The sequence below is a fragment of the Capra hircus genome, chromosome 3 (assembly GCF_001704415.2).
Source record: "Capra hircus breed San Clemente chromosome 3, ASM170441v1, whole genome shotgun sequence".
Lineage (NCBI taxonomy): Eukaryota > Metazoa > Chordata > Mammalia > Artiodactyla > Bovidae > Capra > Capra hircus.
The window spans coordinates 89,791,614-89,816,938 of record NC_030810.1 but is presented as its reverse complement, the minus strand read 5'-3'; the positions used below and the strand labels follow the sequence as shown (position 1 = coordinate 89,816,938).

Genomic DNA, 25,325 nt, shown 5'->3' with positions numbered 1-25,325 from the left:
GTAGAAGAGGAGGCCTAAGGTTGTACTGGAGGGTCGAGGAGTATACTGACTTAACTCAGTGAGGCAGCAGGAGAAAGTGGAATGATTTGAACAGACTTAAAGGCAGAAGACTGAAGATCCAGCTTTGGGGTTTACTTGTAATTGTTACTTCTCTAGTAATTTATCTGAGTTTGCTATATCTGCCGGAATAAGAGGAAATTATTATTCTTTGGGTAGGTGAACAAAACATACATCTCCAAATAATGAGTTAAATGCCTCATGGCATTTTTCCAGTTCAGAAGTCTAATTTGTAACCTGCTGGTAAGGAGGTGTATTCATGTTTCTGGGTTGTAAGGAGCCCACTCTTATCCATTCATCTGTGTTCCCATTTATATTAGGCTGTGTCTGCTAACATTAGGTCTCTAGAGAAAGACTTAGGTAGACTTAAGGCCCCCTGAATTCCTATGGACTACCTCCTACTCCTATAGGACTTCAACAAACATAATGAACACTTACAACAACAACAAAAAAAACTTTTATCTTTTTCATAGTATTTAGAGTAATAATATCACATTTGGTCTCAAGTTCCATATTGTATTATTTTTTTTAAACATTGCTTTTGAGCAGTAACTTTTCCCTGGTTGCTTAGCCAGTCATACAAGTTGAGACTTCTGTTTCTATGCCTGTTTTATAATAGCTGCTCTGGGAGAACAGATGAAAAATAATAAGTTAGATATTTTATGGGTATTGAAATCCCTTCCATTCAGAAATGTAAATAAAATAACCAGCATGAGCAATCAGCTTATGTCAGATTCCATGGGTTTATGTTACATAGGGAAATTATAGTGCAACCTGAAACACGCTTCTTAATGAATTCATAGTGGTGTCACAGTTGAATGTAAACCCTTGAGCTTTTCTATTGTGAAGAATTTCACAAATCACCTTTTATAAACTGTTTAGGGGAGGAGGGAAAAACTAAGATGATACCAACAAATGCTATCACTGTTAAGTGGTTGCTTCCCTTCCAGCACTAAATTGTGCCAGTTAAGTAAAGCAGAAAGTTAATACATTGCTCATCTTTTGGCTTATTCAGTGTTCATAAATATATATATATATATATATATATATGTATACACACACACACATACACACACAAATGTATATATGTGTACACACACACATTTCAATATTCTGTTTTTGAAAGTGGCACCAGAAAAGTGCTATGGAAGAACAGGGTTGCCCTTATGGTTTTTATCCTCAGAGTTTAGCAAAGTTCAGTTAAAAAATGGCAGAAGCCCAATAAATAGCTCTGTTTTTACCTTCAACAAGTGCAAGAAGAGAGCCCTAATTTGAAGATTATGAAATGAGAATTTGTATCTTATCTTTGGTTGTTGCTCTAGCAGCCTGTTGCTGTTGTTCAGTTGCTAAGTTGTATATGACTCTTTGTGACCCCATGGTGCAGCATGCCAGGCTCCTTTGTCCTCCACTGTTTTCTGGAGTTGGCTCAAATTCACATCCATTGAATCAGTGATGCCATACAACCATCTCATCCTCTATCACCCCCTTCTCCTCCTGTCCTCAGTCTTTCCCAGCAACAAGGTATTTTCCAGTGAGTCAGCTCTTCTTATCAGGTGGCCAAAGTATTGAATCTTCAGCATCAGTCCTTCCAATGAATATTCAGGGTTGATCTCCTTTAGGATTGACTGGTTTAATACCTTTCAGTCCAAGGGACTCTCAAGAGTCTTCTCTAGCACCACAATATGAAAGCCTCAGTTCTTCAGCACTCAGCATTCTTTATGGTCCAACTCTCACCAGAACCATCCTGTCACTCAGTGAATTGATTTTGTAGTCCCTAAAACTCTTTCATAGCTCTCCTCCTTTCCAGTATGGCCTCAGCTCACTCAGCTCTGATGAATGTGCTAGCCTCAAAAGTCCAATATGCCAAATGCAGTATAGGAGACCAGTCAAATTTGAGAGTCAGGGAAAGAAGCATGTATTTTCTATTTTTAGAGAATTTCTTTTTTATATTCTAATTTCATAAGTGTTTGGCTTGATTTACACCAAGTTCTAGGCCTGTAAGCCTACATTAATGCATCACAGTTCTGGATAGGATATTTGATAGCTCTTATTTAGCCCAGAATCTCAAATGATAGGGAGCTAGAGTGAACAATATTTAGCATTTTGTTGGGCTTCACAGTGTAGCTCTCTTCTGGTCCCTCTGTCTGTAACAAATGGACTCATCTTTGTGTTTTCCCATAGCTGCCCTGGTGTTTGCTGACATAGATCAAGATGCTGTGTGGCTCTGTAGGGAACTCTGAGCCATTTGACAATCTGGGCACATGTAGTCACCTCACATTATTTAAGCCCTGATCTCAGCATTCTAATTTCTCTGTATTCCCCAGTGTATATACTATGTACTTGCTTGAAATTCCTTATATATTGCTTGCACATTCTTGCTTCTAAGTTTCAGCATAAACCAATCCCTTCTACTTAGAATGCTTTCCTCTGTCTGTTCTCAACCAAAACATACTGTATCTTTTAAAAATCCTGCTCAAAAGCCACCTCCTATAGAAAGACTGATTAATCTCATTCACTTGATTCCTTTATTCTGAGAATTCTGTCTCTCAGTCTGTTGCTTAAACTGTTTTGTTTCTTTGTAGTTATTGATTCCATACATTGTCACTCAGTAAGCCTAACGGTTCTAGGAATGATGCGCCTCCTGCATCCCCATCCTTGTGTACATTATATTAATACATAGAGACTTTGAAGGCCTATTGACAACCTTTCAATTTCTCCTGAGTTCTAGTCCACTTTCCATACCCTTTCCCTTTCTTCATAGTTAGTCCTAGAGAAACGGGGCACGTGTTCAGGGTTTGGCCTCCACCTTACCATGTGTGTGGCAACCTGTTGAATAGGTTCCTACAGTTGGGCAAGATTTAACCCTTTGGTTTGACAGTCCCTGCATTCTATTCAAACACATTCAAAACGTAGATGTGAGACCAGAAGTAGAGAAATTTCCACTGAAAGCTAAGTTAGCTCTTTATACAAGACTTCTGAAGCTGCTGTCGTCAGCAGCTCACTCGACACTCTCCTGCTCTGCCTCTTTTCCAGGAGTCAGGGTTAGTTTAAGAAAAAGCCTCTTGCTAGAAGCCATGACCTCGTACTTTTATCCCCTCCATCTGGTGTGTGGCCTCATGGGGCTGTGCTGCTATGCAGGAGGTGAGCAATGGAATTCTTTAGATGATGACTTCTGAGCCCACATGCAGAGGCAGTGGGGGTGGGAAGCAGAGAGAACAGTGAGCGCCAAGATCGATGGACCAAAAAGTAAGATTTGCCCTGAAAGGAATCTTAACTATAGGTAGATTGTTTTCATGAGGTGTTCTTCCCCTAGCTCAAGTTGGGGCCCGGGTCAGGGAGCTGCAGCATCCCAGATCTATGAATGATGAATGTTATATTCCTGCAGTTTTCCCTTCTGCCTTCACAGTTGGGGTACAGGAGTAGGATAGGTAGGGTATGTAAGGGCTTATGCTGTCTCTAATGGAATGCATTCCAGGGTTGAACAGGGAAGGGTTCCTCTTGCACACATTATCTCTTAGAGCTGCTTTGTCTCATAGTCTCGGACCTAAACAGAAGTCTGATTTTGAATAAGTGTGGGAGGAGGGATTGAGGGCAGCAGCAAAAGTTTCTGATCAAGTGAAAATCTTTTTTCTGCCTCGTCTTTTAAGGGTTTCTCTGCAGGGTAGATACTCCTTACCTTGGTATAGATAAATAGCTTGTCTTGGTTCAAGGTCTCAGGATTTTTACTAGGCTGTGAGTAGGCATCTGATCTGGGATAAGACCATTTGTGTGTGTGTGTGTGTGTGTGTGTGTGTTTTGTTTGTTTTTTTGTTTGTTTAGCACTCTCATTCACTGTTCTTACTTACCTAGCCCAGGAGTTGACAGTAGTTTAAAAAAGATTGAAGTCTTAAAGGAAATTCTAATACATACTTTAGAAGCCCAAAGCCTTAATAACTTCCTCTCATGGCTTCTTGTGACTACTGCTCCGTCTACACATTTAGCATCTTTAAAAGGACTAGATAAAACTAAAACAAAAGATGAACTGTTAATCTGTAAAAGGAAAAAGGAGAACAGAAAGAATTAGAAACCAGAGCTGATTATACATGGGCCGCCTAAATGTAGTATAGTGATCATTTGGTGGTGGTTGTGTTAGTGATAGAAATGGCAAAAAAGGGATTCATTGATGAGATTAAGGAAGGCCTAAGCTGTTGCTTTTGTAAATTCTGCTCATGTGTACTCTCCTAGGATATTTTGTGTCAATTTCTGTCCTAAAGGTGCTAGGATTCTCCTGCCTCCAGCATAGGCACCCTCAGTTTCTGAGCAGAACACACAAGATTTGAAGTCAGAAGCCCTTGGTCTGAGTTCTGGCTGAGCTACTCAATATCCACAGGACTTTGGACAAATCACAGAGCCTCTCTGAACAGCACCTGCACAATGAGCATAATTCCTATCACAGGGTTGGTGAGACAATTACATATAAGCAAAAGCGTTTATACATAAGAAACCTTTATCACAGTTATTCTTGGGGAAGCCTCACCTTGAAAGTTGTCAAAAAAAGAACAGCTGTGGATTAAACTCTTTTTATTCACTCAGTTGAGCTTTTCTGTTTGGTCAAGTCTGCTTACTGGGGTTGATGTAAAGTCATCCTATTTCTGCTTGTTCTGGCCAAAGAAAGAGGACTCCAATGCCTAGATGATCCATCTGTAGACTCATAGGCGGAATAAAAGTGAGCAAAGGCAAATTTTAAGACAGAACAGTTCAGAGTTAGAGGACAAAAGGGAGAGTGCTTACCTTGCTTTCTCAAATTCAGGATGACTAAAACATCTCAAGTAACTGAGGACTAACCACAGTGATGTTCAGAGATCATTTAAGCCATAAATATGTGCTCAGTTGTGTCTGACTGTTTGTGACTTCATGGACTGTAGACCGACGGGCTTCTGTCCATGGGATTTCCCAGGCAAGAATACTGGAGTGGGTTGCCATTCCCTTTTCCAGGGGATCTTCCTGACCCAGGGATTGAACCCACGTCTCCTGCATTAGCAGGCAGATTCTTCACCACTGTGCCATCTGGGAAGCCCTAAGCCATAAATGAAAAGTGGGAAAACACACCAATAGACTTCTTCTCTTCTATCCCTTTGACCTTGGGGGCAGGGACAGGAATATTACTGACACTTCACTGGCCTCTGCCTGAAACCAGCCAATCACTAGCTTCTGGGAAAGCTCAGTCTAGTACAGCACCTGTGACATATTTACCCTAGTAAAGCCACAGCTTGCTCCCCTCTAGTGCCTTTCTCTTGTGGAAATCATCTCTGGAACCCAAAGTTATCCTGTTTTCTAATCCAGGAAGAATTAAAAACAATAACAAAAGCTCATGAGCAGCAGGCTTAGTAATCATACCTCAAGCAGTCATAGAAGACCACCCTCTCATGCATAGCACAGAGGATACAAATTGCACTCTCTGCAGCGTGGAACAGCCATGGGAAGTTCTACAGTCTCAGGCATAGTGCCTGGGTGGGAATTGCCCACTGTTGATCTCTTCTTTCCATGCCCTTTCTGTATCCTTCCCCTGCCATCTCCTAGAGGGGTACCAGTCCCAAGCCAACAGCTGCTTGCATGTGGATAATTTAAAAATGTTCTTGGTTACAGCTGAACACCCTCTTGTTGATACAATTTTTGAAGTGTTTGATTGAAATCTAGTTGCTTTTTTGTTTTTTTATTGTCGGGGAGAAGGAGGATGATGAGCACCCGAATGTAGCCTAAGAAAAGCTATGTGTATATGCTATATTTGTGCATTTTGTGTGTATTTACCTTCATGATTGTGTGCAGGCTGATAGGGCAAAGAGAGAAAAGGAAACATCTCTTTCTTGTTTTCCACCACTGCTTCAAAGACGCCCAACCCCCATAGTAGCGGGCAGTTCCCAAGTGGAGGGCGGAGGCAGAGGCCTCACCAAGGCCATCAATAACCAGGTGTGAGCTACAGGTCTCTGTGTAATGTGAAGCTCTCCCGTATTTCATTTCTGCACCCAGGGAGCAGCTCTGCAGGATTGCTTACGGAGAGCTCTGTGTCTGGCACCTCTCTCCACAAGGCCCAGGCGCCCAGGGTCCCACCGACCTGTCCAGGAATGTACTACATTGTTCACTGGTGCTGTAATTTGGCTGCTGGAGCTAGGCCTCCCAGGGATGAGAAACATACTCTCTCCGGCTTCCTCCCTTGGGCTTCTGCCCTATGACCACTGAGGGCATTTAAATAAAACCTCAGAAAGGCTGAGAAAAAAAAAAATTCCTTGTTATCTTTCTTATAATAAGGTCCTGAGTGGGTCTGAGAATTTGGCGAAGAACTTAGTGGCTGATGTGCTTACTAAGGGGAGGTGAAAGAACTGAGAAGAAAGTACTCTCTGTAACAGGGAGGAGGAGGAGAAATGAGGCCATGAGTGGTCATGACTTTGCAAGCAGATCCTCAGGGCCAGGATATGTTTGATTCTTTGAAATAATCTGAAGTCCGTGATTTCATTTTTCTATATGAATACTCTCATATAGAGTATGGATTCATGCTATTAATCAAGCCCAGCAATAATACACCTTGGCTTTTATCTGCAGGACTATGTTAAGGCTGGCATTCTTACTTTTACATAAGAGAAACTGGCCACAGGCTGTGCAGGTAAGGTGTTAAGTCATGTGCCTTCTCTAAAAGATTCTAAGGTCCTTAAAGGATAATATCTTTTAAGTTAACTTTGTATCCAAATAGTGTTTTCTACAATGCATTATACCTAAATATTAAAAGTCAAAAGAAATGAAGACCAACAGGAAGGACTGAAAGACAGGAGGCAGGCTAAGAGACTGCTGATCTGAGGGACAGGCCCCTATTAAACAGAAGAGAGATGGGCAGGGGGTGGCGGGTGGCGGTGGGGGATGGGATTAAAGGCAGTGAGTGAGTACCAGCAGGACTAATTGAGGCTCTGACTGCATCAAATCAAGTTCTCATTTTGCTGCTTGTTCCAAATAAATTAGTTTGTTTGTATAGTGCAGAATGGACGCCAGTTGTGTAAAGCCAGTCAGGATGTAGAGGCAAGCTAAGGAATAAGAGGAGAAATTAATTGCTTGGGCATCATTCCTTTCTGGAGCCACATTAGCCTCTGTAATAGGGCTTACATGGGCCTTTTGCCCCTCACTATCCACCACACTCTTCAGCCCCCTCACTGTCTGGACATCTTGCTCTTCTCAACCATTTATAGGAAATAGCAAAACTTGGTCTTTATGAACTAGAACTTGGAGCCCAGGGAAAAGCAGATAGCAGTATGAGATGCCAGAAGAGGTCCACTTCCTCTCCCAGGGTAAGAAGCAAAGAGAGGATAAGATAACAGAGCACAGGTAGATTTAGCTCAGGTTAGTTTCCCATGGAAGGCCTAGGCTGTCACTTATATGGTAACCTGGATATTCTTACGAGAGCTGAAGCTGACTGGGACCTGAGAGCTCTTCCCAGTGGCCCAGCAGACCAGATAGCCTCCCTCTGTAATTCATTCAGCTCTGTTCTTGAGTCCAGCCTGTCTGTGACCCTTACCTTTCCACTACCTTAAAGCTTTCTTCCTCTTAATCCCAGCTCAAGATGTCAGAAGCTCTTCTTTTCCCCTCCTTCTTCCCCCTCCCTAATCCCACCATTGGCTCATCAGTTATCCAGTTGACTCCATTCTGCAAGGAAGACATTCCCCTGGCCTGACTCACTCAGTCCTATTTCTCCACAGGAATCCCCTCACCACAGACCACAAGGGCCCTGACTAGCTCATGTTTTGTGTTAATGGATGTGAAACCGGAGCAAACCCCCTCACCAAAAGAAAAACCACCCTCAACTCTCCCACACAGGTCTCAGCAGGTTACACAAATATTAGTCCTATCATCCAAATAAATCTGCCCCCACGGCCCAAAGCTATGGCTCCCCCATCCTCTTGCTGCCTGTGCAGAGAAGGCTGCTCCACAAACATGTGAGGACCCCAAGGGGTGCCAGAGAGGAATTAGGGAAAGGGGTGTGTGTGTGCTGCATTCCGAATTCCCTGTGCAGCCTCCTTAATCTGCAGCCTGCTGTCAGTACCTTACAGTACTGAACTGAAGATTGGGAGAGTCAGGATGGGCTAGACCAGCTAGGGGCTTTGGTAAGAGGGTCTATTAGCTGGATTTGGGGGCAGAATTAAAACTCAGTATCTGAGGTGAGTTTACACTCTCATTTTAGAGATGAGAAGATAGAGGCTCAAGGAATTTGGGAATCTTGCTCAAAATATTGTAACTGGTACAACTGAGATTTTAGCCTAGGTATATCATAAATGCAAATTTCTACACCACTCTGCTCCCTTAAAATATCAACAGGCAAGAGACAACCACTGTCCAAGTCACATAAAAATAGGACATTGTGATTTTGGGGACTCGGTGTCCTGCCCTCCTCTGGCTTACTAAGCCTGCTATCTCTGGAGATGCCACTACTGCAAGCTTAGTTAGGCAGTGGGTAGTAGCTTAGAAGGAACTGTGCTATTTAGGCCAAATGTGGATTGAAGGATAATAATCACCAAGACTTGGAGAGTCACTAAATAAAGATCTGTTGAATAAATGAGGAAAGGCTGCTTTCTAAGCTGTTTGGCCCCAAACCCCAGCTCTCCTTCCCTCTGTAACCACTGGTTTTTGCTCCCAGCTTCAAAGGCTAGGATCTTCTCCTAAAAATTGCTAAAGCCAGAGATGTTTACCTGCCTAGTTTATACTGATGCCTCATGTGGCCCTTGAGATCAGTCTTGTTACCCTCTCCCACCCTCGATGAGTCACGTTATCTTTTATTTAGTGTTTCCCAAATGCGAAGAGTTGACTCATTGGAAAAGACTTTGATGCTGAGAGGGATTGGGGGCAGGAGAAGAAGGGGACAACAGAGGATGAGATGGCTGGATGGCATCACTGACTTGATGGACGCGAGTCTGAGTGAACTCCGGGAGTTGGTGATGGACAGGGAGGCCTGGTGTGCTGCAATTCATGGGGTTGCAAAGAGTCGGACGCGACTGATCTGAACTGAACTGAAACCTGGATGACCACCAGAATAATGCATGGAAAGTTTTAAAAAAGTACAAATCTCAAGAGTAACCAAATTACTTTTTCTTAGGAGTGTTCTAATGATCTGTTAGGCTGACACTGCATGCCGTTCAGTTTATACAGGCAGCAAGGGAGCAAAAGAGGCAGTGCTGGCTGATACAGGTTAAAAAGGAAAGATTGGAAGAGAATGTATGTTTGTATAGTTGTATAATTTTTTTTTCTCCTACAAAACACAGCAGTTTACAAACATATGAGCATGAAAATGGAACCTTGTCCACTATGCTAACTCATATCTAGCAATCCCAGGCTCTTGATAGTGAAAGAATGTTGCAGAATTTCTTTTGGGGTACCAGGCAGTTAGCTCACACTAACCCAGGGAAAAGATACATGGTTTCATCTCTGTCATCTACCCTCGGCCAGGTAGGAAAAGAAGTTCTCTCCAGGTACCCTTTCTCTTGCACACACAAGAAGTATCAGGAAGCCAATGCAAGGGAAGGGAAGAATGAGCCTTGACCATGTGCTTTAGTGCAACTCATATCGCTCTGAAGACTCCTACCTCTTCCACTCTCCCTTCTAGCCTCCACAGAGTGGGGAGTCAGGGAGCTGCTCGGTTTTGTTTTGTTTTGTTTTTTATAATACATCCCCTGTCAACTCCTTCCCAGGGCTAAGGAACCAGCTAGGACACCAGGGTCCCTCTGGAGTGTTCTCCAAGTCCTTAAATAGAGGTTGTCGCAGCCCAGGGTTGAGGGTGGAGGAAGGTGTGCATGCAAAGATCTTGTGCTTTTGAATCAGGAGGTTTGAAGTGGAGGGATGAGTGAGGTATTTTTATGTTCAGGTCTGATCCAGCCACTCTGCCTTCTTGGGGGCCTTGCAAGTATGGACGTCCACAGTGTTTCTGCACTCCTTGCACCGCACAGCACAGCACCAGTGGAATTTGCACTCACACTGGGTGACACGGGTAACTCGAGTTGTGTCATACCCTCGGCCGCAGCACATGATTTCACAACCGTCTGTCCCTTTAGATGTCTTGCTACAGACTCGGCCTGCAGTGCCTAGGGAACCTGGGTTGGGGAAGAGAGAGTGAGAACCAAGTTACCTCTTCCTTCAGCTGCTCTGGGTTCCCTTACCCACATCCTCATGAGGAAACCATAAAGAATCTTGTTTCCTGAAAATATACCCACTAGCCAAAATGACCATCTCATTGCCCTCTGCACCAGGCCTATTTCCTACCACCATCAAGGCTCCCCAAAGACCACTGACTTTTCCTGCAATGCACTCCCTACCAATACATATCTCCATATTCCCTTCAAGACTTAGCCTGAAAATGTCATAACTTAAAGCTGGGTGAAGGTTCTCTACTTGATGTGTGAAATTTTATATAATAAAAAGATAAAATAAAAAACTTAGCCAATAATTTATCTTTTCTAAGAAGTCTGGCTACAACTTGGTTTATATTTCATTAAGTTGTACTATATGAGAAAGTAAAATTAAAAGCATAGGCCCAATGTCAAATTATCTAGGATTAAAACCCAATTCTACACTTCTTAGCTATGAGGTCTAGCAAGTTAGTTAATAGCACCTAACTCAGTAGATGAAGTGTGTGTGTAAAAGTTGCTCAGTTGTGTCCAACTCTTTGTGACCCCATGGACTGTATAGTCCATGGAATTCTCTAGGCCAGAACACTGGAGTGGGTAGCCTTTCCCCTCTCCAGGGGATCTTCCAACCTAGGGATCAAACCCAGGTCTCCTGCATTGCAGGCAGATTCTTTACCAGCTGAGCCACAAGGGAAGCCCAAGAATATCTAATCATCTGAGGGGACAAACTGATAACCATTTCTGGCAGGAGGCTTCTCCCTAAGGAATTCCTAAAGAATATCCCTTGCTTTACCCCCTATGGTAGGAACTCTTGAAGGGTATGGATGGTGTTACTCCCCTTCCAGAGAATGTTCACAACCTCATTCTGACTGATTTTTGCCAAAGAGATCCTGCCAACAGATCACAAAATCCTAGAATTTTGGATAGGATGGATCCTAGAGAATATCTACTTTAGCCCTTTCCTGGAGATGGGAAAGTGACTAGCCTGGGGGTTCAAAAAGGGTATAATAACTTAACTGGTTTCTATTAGTAGTCTCCACATGCCACTAAATATGGATAGAAAATACTAGTACTTCTATATTTTTTAATCTCATCAATTTAAAATATCTGCTTTGTATGTTTTATGGTGTACATGTTAGTACAGTGAAACATAGACATAATTCATAAGTAAATATACATGTATTGGATGTACATGCTCAAATTGTTTTTAACCATAGGAGTATACAAACCAAAACATTAGGGACCACTGCTCTAGAGTGTGGAGTGACTAGATCTACTTTATATGTTTTTCACCTAACTCCAGGAGTTAGGTCCTAACTCTCTTGTACACCAGAAGCCTCTTCAATACTCTGGAGCTGAGCTGGCCTATGTAGTAGCCATTAGCCAATTGTGATCATTTAGATTTAAGTTAATTAAAATTAGGGCTTCCCCAGCCTAGATGTCCATCCGCAGATGAATGGATAAGAAAGCTGTGGTACATGTACACAATGGAATATTACTCAGCCATTAAAAAGAATGCATTTGATTTGGTTCTAATGAGGTGGATGAAATTGGAGCCTATTATACAGAGTGAAGTAAGCCAGAAAGAAAAACACATATATTTGGAATTTATAAAGATGGTAATGATGACCTTATATGTGAGACAGCGAAAGAGACACAGATGTATAGAACAGCCTTTTGGACTCTGTGGGAGAAGGCGAGGGTGGGATGATTTGAGGGAATAGCATTGAAACATGTATATTATCATATGTGAAATAGATTGCTAGTCCAAGTTCGATGCATGAGACAGAGTGCTCAGAGCTGGTGCACTGGGATGACCCTGAGGGATGGGATGGGGAAGGAGGTGGGAGGGAGGGTCAGGATGGGGAACACATGTACACCCTTGGCTGGTTCATGTCAATGTATGGCAAAAACCACCACAATACTATAAAGTAATTAGCTTCCAATTAAGATTTAAAAAAAAAAACTCATGGAACTACAAAAAAAAAAAAGAAAAATTAGGGCTTCCCTGGTGACTCAGTCAGTAAAGAATCTGCCTGCAATTCAGGAGACCTGGGTTCGATCCCTGGGTCAAGAAGGTGCCCTGAAGAAGGAAACGGCAATCCACTCCAGTATTCTTATCTGGAAAATTCCATGGACGGAGCCTAGCGGGCTAAGTTCATGGGGTCACAAAGAGTTGGGACACAACATAGTGACTAAACCACAATTAAAAGCACATAAATTTTAATATTTAGTTCCTCAGTCACACTAGCTATATTTCACGTGCTCAGTAATCACACATAACTAAATGGTTACTGTATTGAAGAGCACAGATGTCGAGTATTTCTATCATCACAGAAAGTTCAATAGGACTGCACTGCTTTAGAGGGAAATCCTGGATCCATACTCCCTTCTGGGATGACTCTACCCTTTAAATTCCAGGCCCCACTCTGGGTTTTATGAGATCTAATTTTATGCCTCTGAGAACACCCCACATACATTTGAGTCACCTTCCCTCCTGACTCCAAAGATCCTTCTCCAAAGGTGCATTTTAGGATGATAGCATAGGTTTACACCTGGGTGATGCGTAACTATTTCTAGGCATTTATAGAGTAACTGTCTAATTATGGCACATGGGAAGAAAACAAACTTGGTGATAGGAAATAATGACAGATGACTCCACCCTTATGGCAGAAAGCGAAGAAGAACTGAAGAGCCTCTTGATGAACTTGAAAGAGGAGAGTGAAAAAGTTGGCTTAAAACTCAACTTTAATAAAACTAAGGTCATGGCATACAGTCCCATCACTTCACGGCAAATAGATGGAGAAACAATGGAAACAGTGACAGACTTTATTTTTGGGGACTCCAAAATCACTGCAGATGGTGACTGCAGCCATGAAATTAAAAGACTTACTCCTTTGAAGAAAAGCTATGACCAACCTAGACATTGTATTAAAAAGCAGAGACGTTACTTTGCCAAAAAAGGTCCGTCTAGTCAAGGCTATTGGAGAAGGCAATGGCACCCCACTCCAATACTCTTGCTTGGAAAATCCCATGGACAGAGGAACCTGGTGGGCTGCAGTCCATCGGGTCGCTAAGAGTTGGACACAACTGAGCAACTTCACTTTCACTTTTCACTTTCCTGCATTGGAGAAGGAAATGGCAACCCACTCCAGTGTTCTTGCCTGGAGAGTCCCAGGGACGGCGGAGCCTGGTGGGCTGCCATCTATGGAGTCGGACACGACTGAAGCAACTTAGCAGCAGCAGCAGTCAAGGCTATGATTGTTCCAGTGGTCATGTATGGATGTGAGAGTTGGACTATAAAGAAAGCTGAGCACCAAAGAATTGATGCTTTTGAACTGTGGTGTTGGAGAAGACTCTTGAGAGTCCCTTGGACTGCAAGGAGATCCAACCAGTCAGTCCTAAAGGAGATCAGTCCTGAGTATTCACTGGAAGGGCTGATGTTGAAGCTGAAACTCCAATACTTTGGCCACCTGATGCGAAGAACTGACTCCTTGGAAAAGACCCTGATGCTGGGAAAGACTGAAGGCAGGAGGAGAAGGGGACGACAGAGGATGAGATGGTTGGATGGCATCACCAACTCGATGGACATGAGTTTGAGCAAGCTCCAGGAGTTGGTGATGGACAAGGAAGCCTGGCAGGCTGTAGTCCATGAGGTCACAAAGAGTTGGACATGACTGAGGAACTGAACTGAACTGAACTGACAGGAAATCACTAGGAGAATCAGAAGTGCTTCCTCAACCTTTTTTCTCCTGCAAGTGAAAGTGTTAGTCACTCAAGTCATTTCTGATGCTTTGCAACCCCATGGACTATAGCCTGCCAGGCTCCTCTGTCCAAGGGATTCTCCAGGCAAGAATACTGGAGTGGATAGCCACTCCCTTCTCCAGTAGATGTTCCCAACCCAGAGATCAAACCTGGGTCTCCTACATTGCAGGCAGATTCTTTACAGTCTGAGTCAACAGGGAAGCCTCTAGCACCCTTCAAAGTACACAGGCTACTTTTCTCTGTGACTTGGGTAGAGCTCCACCCTGTTTCTGTGCCCAGTTTTGCTCCTAGCCAGTTGCCTGTCGGGGAATGACAGTGATAGGTGAAAACAAATAGTGTGGAAGACAGCTAAGGTTTTGGCTTCCCCTTACTGAAGTCCTGACTGCTGATACTACAGAGATGAGCCTGAGAGCCGTAAGAATAACCAGGGGAAGAGCAGTTCTGTTCCACTGCAGGTTATACTTAGTTTAACCCATCTGAAGCTGAAATACAAGCCATGATGGTGACTTCCACTTTTCTAGGGGAATACTACATCACCTTCCAGCATTCCCAAGAATTCCACCACAAATACATGGGACAGATTCAAAAATGATTTGGTGCTTTCTGCTGACGGTCAGCCGCTGCTAGGGATCTCCTCTCTCCTTGCTTCCCCAATTCCATTTTAGAATTTTCAGTGGCAGCACATTGGATAAGCTCTCTCAGGGTCACTCATGGTCTATTTCCCACCTATCTTTCTACCTTTCATCTCCCCTGCCCCAAACCTTACTCAGTCAGGTTAACCTGCATTCTGCTTGTGGAACAGATCACGTGCTTTTCTACCTACCATTCTACTCATGTGTAGAGAATATCTACCTATTGTCCTCTCTAGCTATCCAGATAATCTCCACACTTCAAGAAACAACTTAAAGGTGACATTTTCAAATAAACTTTCTTTTGCTGTCTTTTGCAGTTGCATTATCTGCCTGTTATCTCTCATTTATTTAGCAGGACTGTAAACAGCCAAAACTCGGTCTGCATCTTATGCCTCTGCATAGCCCATACATTAGCTTGGTACTGAAATGGGTGAATCATTTGAACATTCACCAAGCAGTAACTACTGTATCCCAGATGCTGGGAATGTAAAGGAGTGCTAGATGACCTCAGATCTCAGGGAGACCTCTCCTCTCCTCTCTAGGCAGCTTTGGGCCTGGCAGACTGAGGCATAAATCAATAATCTTATTACAAGATTATTCTCACATCTGACTGACTCCTCCAACTTCCATCCCTAACTCCTGATGCTGAATGGACCATGATTAACTAGAGGTGCCTGCACTGAGACCTGGGGCTCCATGTCCCTACCTGCTTTCCTTACTCACCTGCAGCCTTGTCCAAGACACAGTAGTCTGGGGAGTTGTCAAAGTAGACCAGGTCAGTCCGGGTAGCACGGCGATAGCCTTGGCGAGCTGCCGTGAAGTTTGCGCCATCCTGGGTGGCTGTTACTTGCACAGCCCCGTCATAGCGCCGCCGCAGGTAATCACCTGTGCGGCGGAAATCTGAGAGCGCTCGCCAGCAGGTGCGCAGAGTACAGGAGCCACTCACGCCATGGCATTTACACTCCAGCTTCAGAAACCGCCGCACAGCCTGGAAGGTGGGGACGCAGCGAAGGGAAAAGCAGTCAGGATACTTTGTGGTCATCCCTAGGACTAAAAGCATGAGTGCCCTGAGGTCTGCTGGCCCTGGTCAGCTGGTGGAGCCACTGGTTCTTCTGTTCTCTCCCCAGTCAGATCGCACCCATTCTTCCTGACCAGATTCTTCCAGGAAACCTTCCTAGACCAACAGTGCTTTTATTTTCATGAAAGCCCATTTGAACTTTCAAGCCCCAGGATTCTGTTCATAGCTATGGCACATCCTCTGTTTTTCTTATGTCTCAGAGTTCAAGGTACCATGCCTTCTGCTTTTGTGGCATGTCATTTTCTAGCACAGTGCTAGGCATATAGGTGGCGCTCAAAGGCCAGTGCACTGACTAGAATAAGCTCTAATCCTCCTCAGACTTAAGGAGGTGATTCTTTTCTTTCTTTAAAAGTTATTTCCCTTCTTTTCTCCACCTTTCCACTCTTTATGCTCCAGGTTGAACCTTGGCATTCCCAAAGGTCCCTTGCGTTTACTGCTCCTCTTCCAGGGGTTGGGGCTTTTGGAAGTAATCCAGAAGCCTTCAGCCCTTCTACCTTCACATTCACTCCACGATCACAGGTACTGGCCACCCCCAGCAAATACGCATGTACATGCACACACATGAGTACTGACCGTGCGACCACAGCGATTGTTATGTAAGTTCATGAGAGCCCGGGCATCCTTAAGCCTCTTCTCCTTGGCATCCACGAAGGCTTTGGCAAAGCGAACACCATAGTGGATGTTGTCACTGCAGCCACCCCAGTCAAAGTCCCCACGTTGGTCATGGTGTCGGCCACGGGTATAGGGGTCACAGCTGCACACACTCAGTTCACCCTGGCTACAGGCACGAGTGATAGCATGGACCACCCCTGCTGATGAGATGGCATATACAAATGCTGCCTCCCGGCTACCTAGAGAGAGAAAAGGAGAAGCATGTTTCAGGAAAGAGCCCCACGTCTGTCTCCTTCTTCATCCCACACAACCTCCAACTCTAAAACCTCTTTTCCTTTTCTTTCCCAGGGAAACCCCTATGCTTCCTTTATTCAGAGTACCCTTCCCTTCCGAGAACATTCCCCAGAGTGTCTACCCCCTTCCCCTCAGCCCTCACAACTCTCTATCTACTTCTTTGTACATCTGACCTCTTGGGCTGACCTGTACTCCTGCTTCCTTCCAAACTCCCTGGGTCCAGCCATTGAAAACTTTCACAGTGAATCTTTCCCTCCCACTGAGTGCCAACCCCTGCTTAGCCAAGTCAGCCTCAGTCCACATTCCAGGCCTTTTCAGGCCCACTCTGCTGGACAGTTCCCCTGCAGTGGAGCCCCCAGCCCAGGGGTCATCCTATTTGAAGAGACAGGCTACTTTCTCCAGCCAGCTTTCTTCCTTCTCTCCTCTTGGGGATTGATGAATCATCACTCTTGTCCCTCTGACACCTCCAGAATCTCGTCTCATTCCCTTTCTCCTAGTTTACTGTTTAGCTCTGCTTAGCTCTTCTGCTGAGCCAAGTCCAAGCTGCTGACTTCCCAAATATTTACATATCACCTTTCTGTTTATCTCTCCCTCCCATTACTATAATGTTGGGAGTGTTGCGCTGAGGGCAGTGATGGTGTTGGTAAGAACAGAGCAGCCATTTCCAGTCCTCAGTCGTACAGTTCATGGATGGAAGTCTGAAGGCTGGGGGGTTGGGGAGGGAAGGAAAAGGGAGGATGAAGGATGGAGGTTACCAGGGAACGCTGTTGCTCTGACCCGTCATCCTGGAACCCTGGGATTTAGAAGGGCCACTGACTACATATCAAAGGTACTGAGGGTCTGTTTCCAACTGTATCCTGGGCTCTGCCCACAGTTTTTACTCTTAATTATGAGGCAGAATGTAGGAAAGAGGCACTCCACCCACTACCCACTCACCACCCCAACCAAGCACAGAAAGAGAAGGAACTGGAAGAACCCCCTACTTCTGAGCATGACACGGCCAAAGACAGTGTGGTCCCGGTCCAGGGTGGTGCAGTTCCAGCGATGGTGGCGGAACTGGTGCTGACACTCTCGGATCCACTCTCGGGCACCCTCGCCCACGGAGCGCATGATGTCTGGGTAACGCTGGCACAGCTGCCGCTGCCGGCTCACCAGCCCCGGGATATTGTCACAGATCACACGGGCCCCTAGTGCCCCAATGTACCTGCAAGGTGGAGAGGGCCCTGTCAGAGCATCTGGCTTTATTCTGCAATCCAGGGGCAGGGGACGGGGTTGGGGGGAGTAACTAGGGGAAAGGCTTGGCACTCAGACCTTTAGAGGTTCCTTCCCCCTCCTCCAACCCATATTCCCCAAGGCCTCAGGGAAGAACCAATCCCCACAAGCCTTCAAGAAACATTCTGTTTCAGAGAGAGTAATTGAGTGGTCTCCCACCATCACCAGTTCCCCAGCCAAAAACCAAAGGGACACATACTCCCAAAACACAGGCCAGGCATGTGTCACGTACACAGAAGCTATGGGCATGTCACACAAACCCCATTGCCTGTTTATCTAATCAATGTTAAGAGCCTCATGGAAAAATAGCAGAATTAGTGTCTGAGACAGCATTGTTACACCCACATGTCAGAGGCATGTCCTACATAAAATGGTTCATATAGCATGGTTTGGGGGAAGAAGGATGGAGGTGGGGAGGGGTCAGTGGGAAGACAAATAAGTGGGCAATTCTGAGTGATGTTTACAGCTCCAGTCAGACCCATATAGCTAAAAGTCCTCATTCCCAATGGTGAGATCTGGGAAGGAAGACCCCCATGCCACTCTCTTCCCCATACCCTTTATTTCTATGTCCCATGACCTTTCTTAACTAATGAGTCTTTCAAAATCATCCTTCCCAATTTATAGGGCATAATGTCCTGGATGAATGTGCATGGGCAGAGGGCTGTTTGCAGTGGGAAACCAAAGGCCAAGATTAAGTAACAGAGTGACACTCCCCATATTCCAGTCCCCAGTCTGCCTAGGTGAACAATTATAAGAAGATCAATTAGGTTAGGAGAGCTACTAAAAGATATGTGGGTTGCTACAGTCATTATTAATTTTCTTAGGAAGTGTTTTTTCTTCATTCAAACACAGTTAGCCCTGGACTCCATCATAAGCCTCAGGAAGAACATTTCAGAGAGAAGGCAGGAGTTCATCATCACCTTTTCTCCCCACAAGGCCAATCAAATGAGATCTGACCCATATACTCATTCCCCACCCCCTTTCTCTGTTTCCAGCACCGCCCTTGATTTGCTGGGAATTCTTTATTCTCCTGTCCTAACACATCAAGGGATGCCTTCATGCCCCTTTTCTGCACAGGTGGGGGCCCTAGAGGGTTGTTGCTGCTACAGACAGAAAAGATTCGATTTGAGCTGTGAATGAGCCTGTGGTTTGGGAAAGGCCCCAGAATGGGCCTAGAAGTGGGTGAGGAGAAGGGAGGGCAGCCAGAGGGGAAAGGGAAAAGCTGGACTGCCCTGGGCTCTGTGTCCTCTGCAACACTCCCCCCTCCCCCTGCACTCGCAAACCCAGCCCTCACCCACAGACTGGATCACCACTGGTGACACCAACTCAAACAAACACAAGGAGGGCTGATGCTTGCCTCTTCTGGAACTCAGCAGGGCTGATGGGGCCCATCTGTCCCGGGGAGGGGTGAGAGGGCTGGTCCACCACTAGCAAATCCCATGGAATCAGCGTCCCCAGCACTGTCCATCAGGGCAACAGCTTCCAGGAACAAACAAAATAAACACCCTGGTCTGGGCCAGGCCGGAAAGGGCTGCCTGACGCACAGCCGGGAGTTACACCCACTGCCGCGGTGCTTTGTTTGGAGAATCAGGACCGTTGGAGTTGGAGCCTGTCCCTGTCTCACCACCATTCTGCTTTCCCAGTTCAGCCCTGAGTACTGCTCTAAGCAATGGGTATTTGTTTTTTTAACTGGGGCTTGGGAAGAGGGGGGTTGGACGGGAATGGGAGACCAGTAATCCAGCCCTCATGAGACAGTCTGGAGTAGGGCAGGCCAAACTCTGGTAAAAAGTCCTTCCTGTGGTCTAACTTAACTCCATTCTGCTGCAGCCCACATCGGTTCTTCCTCGTTACATCCTCGCTGAGCGTGGGAATATCTGCTCAGTATCTCCTATGGGAAGATAATTTCCTCTACTACCACTCTTAACCCACTGCATATGCTGCTTTGAGAATATGCAGACCAGGACTTCCAATGGTCAACACCTTGTAGTCAGTGTGGGGGCCTCCAATAAAGCAGCTTGAGGTCCACCCACCCCTATGTTCCTCTAAATTCAGCATGTGCCTACAAGATGCCAACCATGTGCCAAGCACTGAGTTCAGCTGTTAGGGGCACAAAGATATTTAAGGCATCTCCCAGCTGATGGGCCAGTAGAAATGCCCCTGACTCTCTAGCTCTGTTCCCTTTCCAGAAGTTTTTACTTTCTTCTCAGCTTCCTGCTCCAGAATGCTCTTTGCCTGCCTTTGACCAGTTCCTATCCCTTCCTCTGACAAAGTGACTCATACCCTACTCTAGCTCCTTGCTACTCAAAGTGTGCTCCCCAGAACAGCAGCATCAGCATCTCCTGGGAACCTGTTAGGAATTCTGTGCCTCAGGCCCCATTCCAGGCCTACTGAACTGACATTTTACCAACATCCCCAGATGATTAGGACATGCTGCTCTTTGAAGGCAGGGATCTGTATTTATTTTGTTCAGTATCTCCACTACCTTGAACAATGTCTGGCACAAAACAGGTACTCAATAACTATTTGTTGAATAAAACAAAACCTGACTGCTCTGATTTATTCCCCAACTCCATACTCCTCCTAGCTAGCCATAAGCATCATTTCAACTACAGCTTTACTCCTTGTTGACACTGCAGGTGTTTTAAGTTTGTATCTTTTGAATGAGGCCAGGGATCCTCTTTTTGTTCACTTCCTTTCTTTTACAGTCCTTAGTGTATGTACATGGTTTAGCCCAGCCCATATTGGACGTTGAACACAAGGATAAAACTATTATCCTCCCTGAATATCTTAAGACAGTATCATTTATATGATACTTGACAGTTCATAAAACATTTTTCTACACAAAAATCCTATGAGAGAGAGCTCCATTTTACAGGTGAAGAAACTGAGGTCTGGGAGATTAACAATACTCAGCGCTGTCCATCAGGGCTAGTCAAATGAGAACTGGGGTGAACCAAGGACATCGGACTCCAAAGTCCAAGCTTATTTTCAATTCCAAGCATAAGAGAAGCACACAATGCTTAACCAGGCGTAGACCAATCAGGCTCCAAAATTGGTGTGAACTTGAATTTCTTATTATGCCCCTCCTATCCTTCAGTTTCTTCGTGTGTGAAATGGGGATAATATTATCTGTCTTGCTGTATTATTTTAGGAATTGAAGAAGATTGTGCTTATAAGCATTTGGCCATAGTATCAGGAACTTAGGAAGGGCTCATTAAATAGCAGTTGTTGATAACTAATGGTAATATTGAGGAATTCCCCAGGGTGGGGAGGGTGCAGGTTGGGGAACTGAGATCCCAGAAGCCTGGTGGCAAGGCCCCCCAAAACACACCCAATAATATTAATGTCATGATACCACTTTGTTCCTCTTTCTGTGAACCACAGTCCTGAATACAGTCCTGCTCTTGTGATTCCCGACATCCAAGCCCCTGCAGAATACAGACTAGTACAGGGAGGCACATGCCAGGAGACCCCCATTTCTTGTTCTATTTTTCTTGGTTAGAAGAGACCATCTGTTTCCTCCTCCACTTAAAGATCAGAAGAGGAAGGGAGTGGTTGGAGAGTAAGGGGAAGGGCTGTGAGGAAGATCAGATTGTTAACTAGTGATAGTGATGACATTCTGCTCCTGAGTGGACCATGGATACACACAGAGTCAACAGGCATCTGTCTCTTCAGAGGGTTGTACAGAATATCAATCTAGCTGATTTTTTTGTTCGTTTCCTAAGAGAAAGAGAGAATCACCTTGGGGGCCTAACCTGCCTTTGGAAAGCAGCTTTCTACTTTATCCCAGAAGTGATGACTACTGAGGCAGGCATCTGGGGCCTGCAGCTATGACCCCTATGAGGCAAGCAGACTGAAATGGCCTCGCACTCACTGCCCATCCTGGCCCTGTTGCTGCCTTCCTCCAGTTCACAGGGACTGCTGAATCCCTCCGTATCACCCACTCATCTGCTTCCCTCCCTCCCTAGCTAGCTCTTTCACCCAGGAGTTTTTCCAAAATCTTTAATATGAACCACATGGGGGGAGAGTAATAGAGGGAGAAAGGAAAAGAGGGTAGCCAAGGGGACAAAATGGGGGCTCGGAAGAGCCCCAGTTAGGCCTTTAGGAGCTGCTTAACCAGGATGCTGAAATTACCAGAGTGACACTTCCTTACCTAAACAGCAAGTGGACCAAGGCTGCCTCCCAAATTGGTAAGAAGCAATCAAGAGTCCCTAAAAGCAAACTGTTATCTGGGATGGATAAAGATGCACAGTGATCAGTTCATTCTCCGTCTACAAGGCCACTGAAGGCACAAGTCTCCAGACAAAACTGAGCCCATGAAAGTAAAGGGTAGCTTTGATCTCACACAGAACTTTGAAGGGCTTTTCTCCTCATCCCCTTCTTCCTTTTCCTTTTCTAAAAGAATGTTTCAAGCCAGATGTAAGATATGGGCCTCCCTGCTCCCCCATCCAGAACCCCCCTCCTTGCCTTCCCCAACACTGCGGAGATAAAAAAGATCCCAAGAAGAGATTTTTCTGAAACAGGAAAGCAGGGAGGGGGGCAGGGCGGGGGGAAGATGGGGATGGAGAAAGACGCATCTTGAAATGATAGGAATCTGCGGCCCAAGCTCGCTGGCCCTTCAGCCAGCTACCCCTCACCCTTCTTCAGCCAAGATTCCAAATCCAGAGAGAAGCCACAGGGTACAAGGGGGAAAGAGACCACACTCTGTGGAGGAGGTGGAGGTCTGGGGGGAGGGGCAGAGTAAGGAGAGGAAGGCGGGCATTGCATGGGTAGAGAGGGGTAACAGCCCAGTCAAAGAGGCCAGTTTAATTGGGGGGTGAAGAGGAAAGACAAGACTACTAAGTCATTTCTCAGTTCCACTCTCCCCCTGCTCAGCCCCTAGGAGGTAGGGGAGGAGAGAGGGCAGCTCAGTTCTGGGAGAAAAAGATGGGTGCCATCTAGACCCGGGGGGAGGGGGGGGCGGAGAGAAGAACAGATACCCAGTGGATTCGTAATTCCTTCTGCCTCATTTGCCCTCATGTGAAATGCCTGGTGTCTAAGGCCTGCAAGAAATCTGAGGAGAGGATCTCTTAATGCTTTGAGACTAGAAGCCTCTAGTTCTTAGAGGGGAAAAGATGGGAGATGGGCTCATCTAGGGAAGAAAAAGGAAGCAGAGAAGGAGATAAAGGTTCGAAGTGAGATCCGCAAAACAGGCTGAAGACAAAATGTCTAAAGTATGCAAACCCAAGTAATCTGTTTGTTTTAGTTGTGGGAGTTAATGGGGTAGTTTTTGCCTTAATTCCATTTCTAAACCTTGCGCTGGGTACCGCTGCCTCACACGCGCCTTACTGCGTAGTGGGGTGAGGGTCGACCAACGAGAGGCTCGTCCAAGTTTGCCAGCTGCCTCTTTCTCCACCTCCCGAGGGCAGGCGGGGACAACCTCAGGGGATCGGAGAGTTCTCTTGGATGGCCACCGCGGCCCCAGATGGGCGACTGGTTCCTTGAATCCATCCTGAGAGAAACTCGTAAGGTAGCTTTTGCCCTACGAGAACTGAGCTGAAATAGAGGAGGTCTGAGAAGCCTCGATTACCCCGCGTCCCTGCTCCGAGTACCTAGCGCCTTCATCACCGGACGGGGAAGGAGCGGCGCCACCTTACCCCCTCCCCATGCCCCTGCGCCTCTTGGCGACTTCAGTGACAGTTGAGCCCGGATCGTCTCTAATTCCCGTTACAGCGACAACCTGGTCTCCTGAGCAGCGGGGGCCGGGAGCTGTATATTCCCTTTGGGCGCGTCTGGCCTGTTTAACCCAGGACCTCACCCTCCCAACCCCGAGAGCCACACTCACCACCAGGACGTGTCTACGCGGGCCGGCAGCGTCAGCAGCAGTAGCAGCAACAGAAGGCAGGCAAGACTTAGGCGGGCCGAAGCCCGAGAGCCGTCGGGGGCCGTGGGTCTGGCAGCCGACTCGCGGACAGGGGAGCGAACGCGTCGAGGGGGTAGCTGCGCGGATTCCTCCGCACCACCCGGCCTCAGCATAGCTCCCCGAAGACTCCCGCCACGCGGCCCGGAGGGGCGTGGACGGGGCACCGGCTGAGGGTACTCAGGCTGCTCCTACTTCACCCCCCTGGGGGGCCATAAGGCTCGCCGCCGGCCGGGGACCCAAGGGCACCTAGAGTCCAGGAGCCGGGGCGCCAGGTCCCGGAGAGGGGCACAGGGAGCCGTGTCTGGAAGCCGACGACACCGCGCCGAACTCGGGATCTGGGGCGAGCTGCCCAGGCAGGGTTGCGGTGTCAGGGGGTCGGCGGCGCGGAGTGGGGCTGCGGACAGAGTGTGCGGACAGCCCCTCCGGCCGCGGGCTCTCATTGGACGGCGCGGGGCGGGGCCGAAGCCCCAGACACGCGCGGCCCTCAGGGCGGCTCCGCCCGCGCCAGCTCCCGGCGCTCCGCGGCGCCCTAGGTGTGGCGGCCGCCTCCGCCCCTCGGCGCCCCTAGCACCGCGCCGCGCCCCCACCTGCCCGGGACTGACGGGGCGCAGTGGCGCCCTTCTGCGCCCGGAGCACCCAGTCCCTGCCCACGCCGCGCCACCGGGTCCTAGCGCCCTGCATTCGGCAACGCCAGCCTCCGTGGGTGATGGCCAGGGGGGCCGGGGGAAGGGAGCTGCAGACGCTTTCCCCTACAGTCATCTAACCTACAGTGACACTGGAGTGAGCCACAGAGGACTTGGTCATTTCCTCGGGCTCTCTCTTCCTCGGTTCTTGCGCTTCTGTGAAATGGGTAGAAGCTCTGCCGCGGGGAGTTGCGGGAGAATCTTGATTCCCTTTCCAACGCTGCCAACGCGGGCGCCACCGGCTGCCGACCTCAGGTAGGGCTTCTCTCATCGACCACCCGCTGCCCCTGGTTTTCTCTCTCTCTCTCTCTCTCACACACACACACACACTCACACACACACAGCCGACTTCAGGTAGGGGCGTCTCTCGTCGACGACCCGCTGCCCCTGGTATATACACACACACACACACACAGCGTTTAGACATAGGTCCCCCACACACACCCACACCGTCACACCCCGTTTAGACACAGGTCCCGCCTGCCGGCCGGCGATGACCAAAGCCGAGAAGCACACCTGCGGGCCGGACGCGAACTCCCAGCCCTTTGCTGCCCGGGTTCAGCACAGCTCAGTCGCTCCCAGCTCTCCCGAAGCTTCGGTCCCCCACCCCTTCGGGCGGGGCTGCGAGTACAAGAGAATCAGAAACAGCTGGGCGGCTTTCCCGAACCAGAGGCCAGGGTGGGGGTCCTGCTGAGAGAGTGGGAGCCCCTGAGCCATTTCTCTCCTTCGCCTTTCCACCCTTCCTCCTCCCCACTGCTCCCTTCCTTCCCCCCTCTTGCGCCCCCCCGCCGCCAGCCCCCCAGCAGCCTGGAGGCGTGGTAAATTATGAAGGGCTTGGGGGGCTGGCAGCTGTAGAAACTGATCCCCTCCTTCCCTCCACACTTCTTAGGTTGGCAG

General features: G+C 47.2%; 1 protein-coding gene across 1 annotated transcript; it reads right to left on the bottom strand.

Moving 5' to 3' along the window:
* Positions 9,138-24,246, bottom strand: WNT2B (Wnt family member 2B). The gene is made up of 5 exons (XM_013962539.2): positions 23,668-24,246; positions 17,555-17,775; positions 16,239-16,516; positions 15,311-15,575; positions 9,138-10,157 (listed from the first exon to the last, which is right to left on the bottom strand). The coding sequence occupies exons 1-5, from the start codon at positions 23,856-23,858 to the stop codon at positions 9,928-9,930; spliced, it is 1,185 nt and encodes a 394-aa protein (XP_013817993.1). The 5' UTR covers positions 23,859-24,246; the 3' UTR covers positions 9,138-9,927.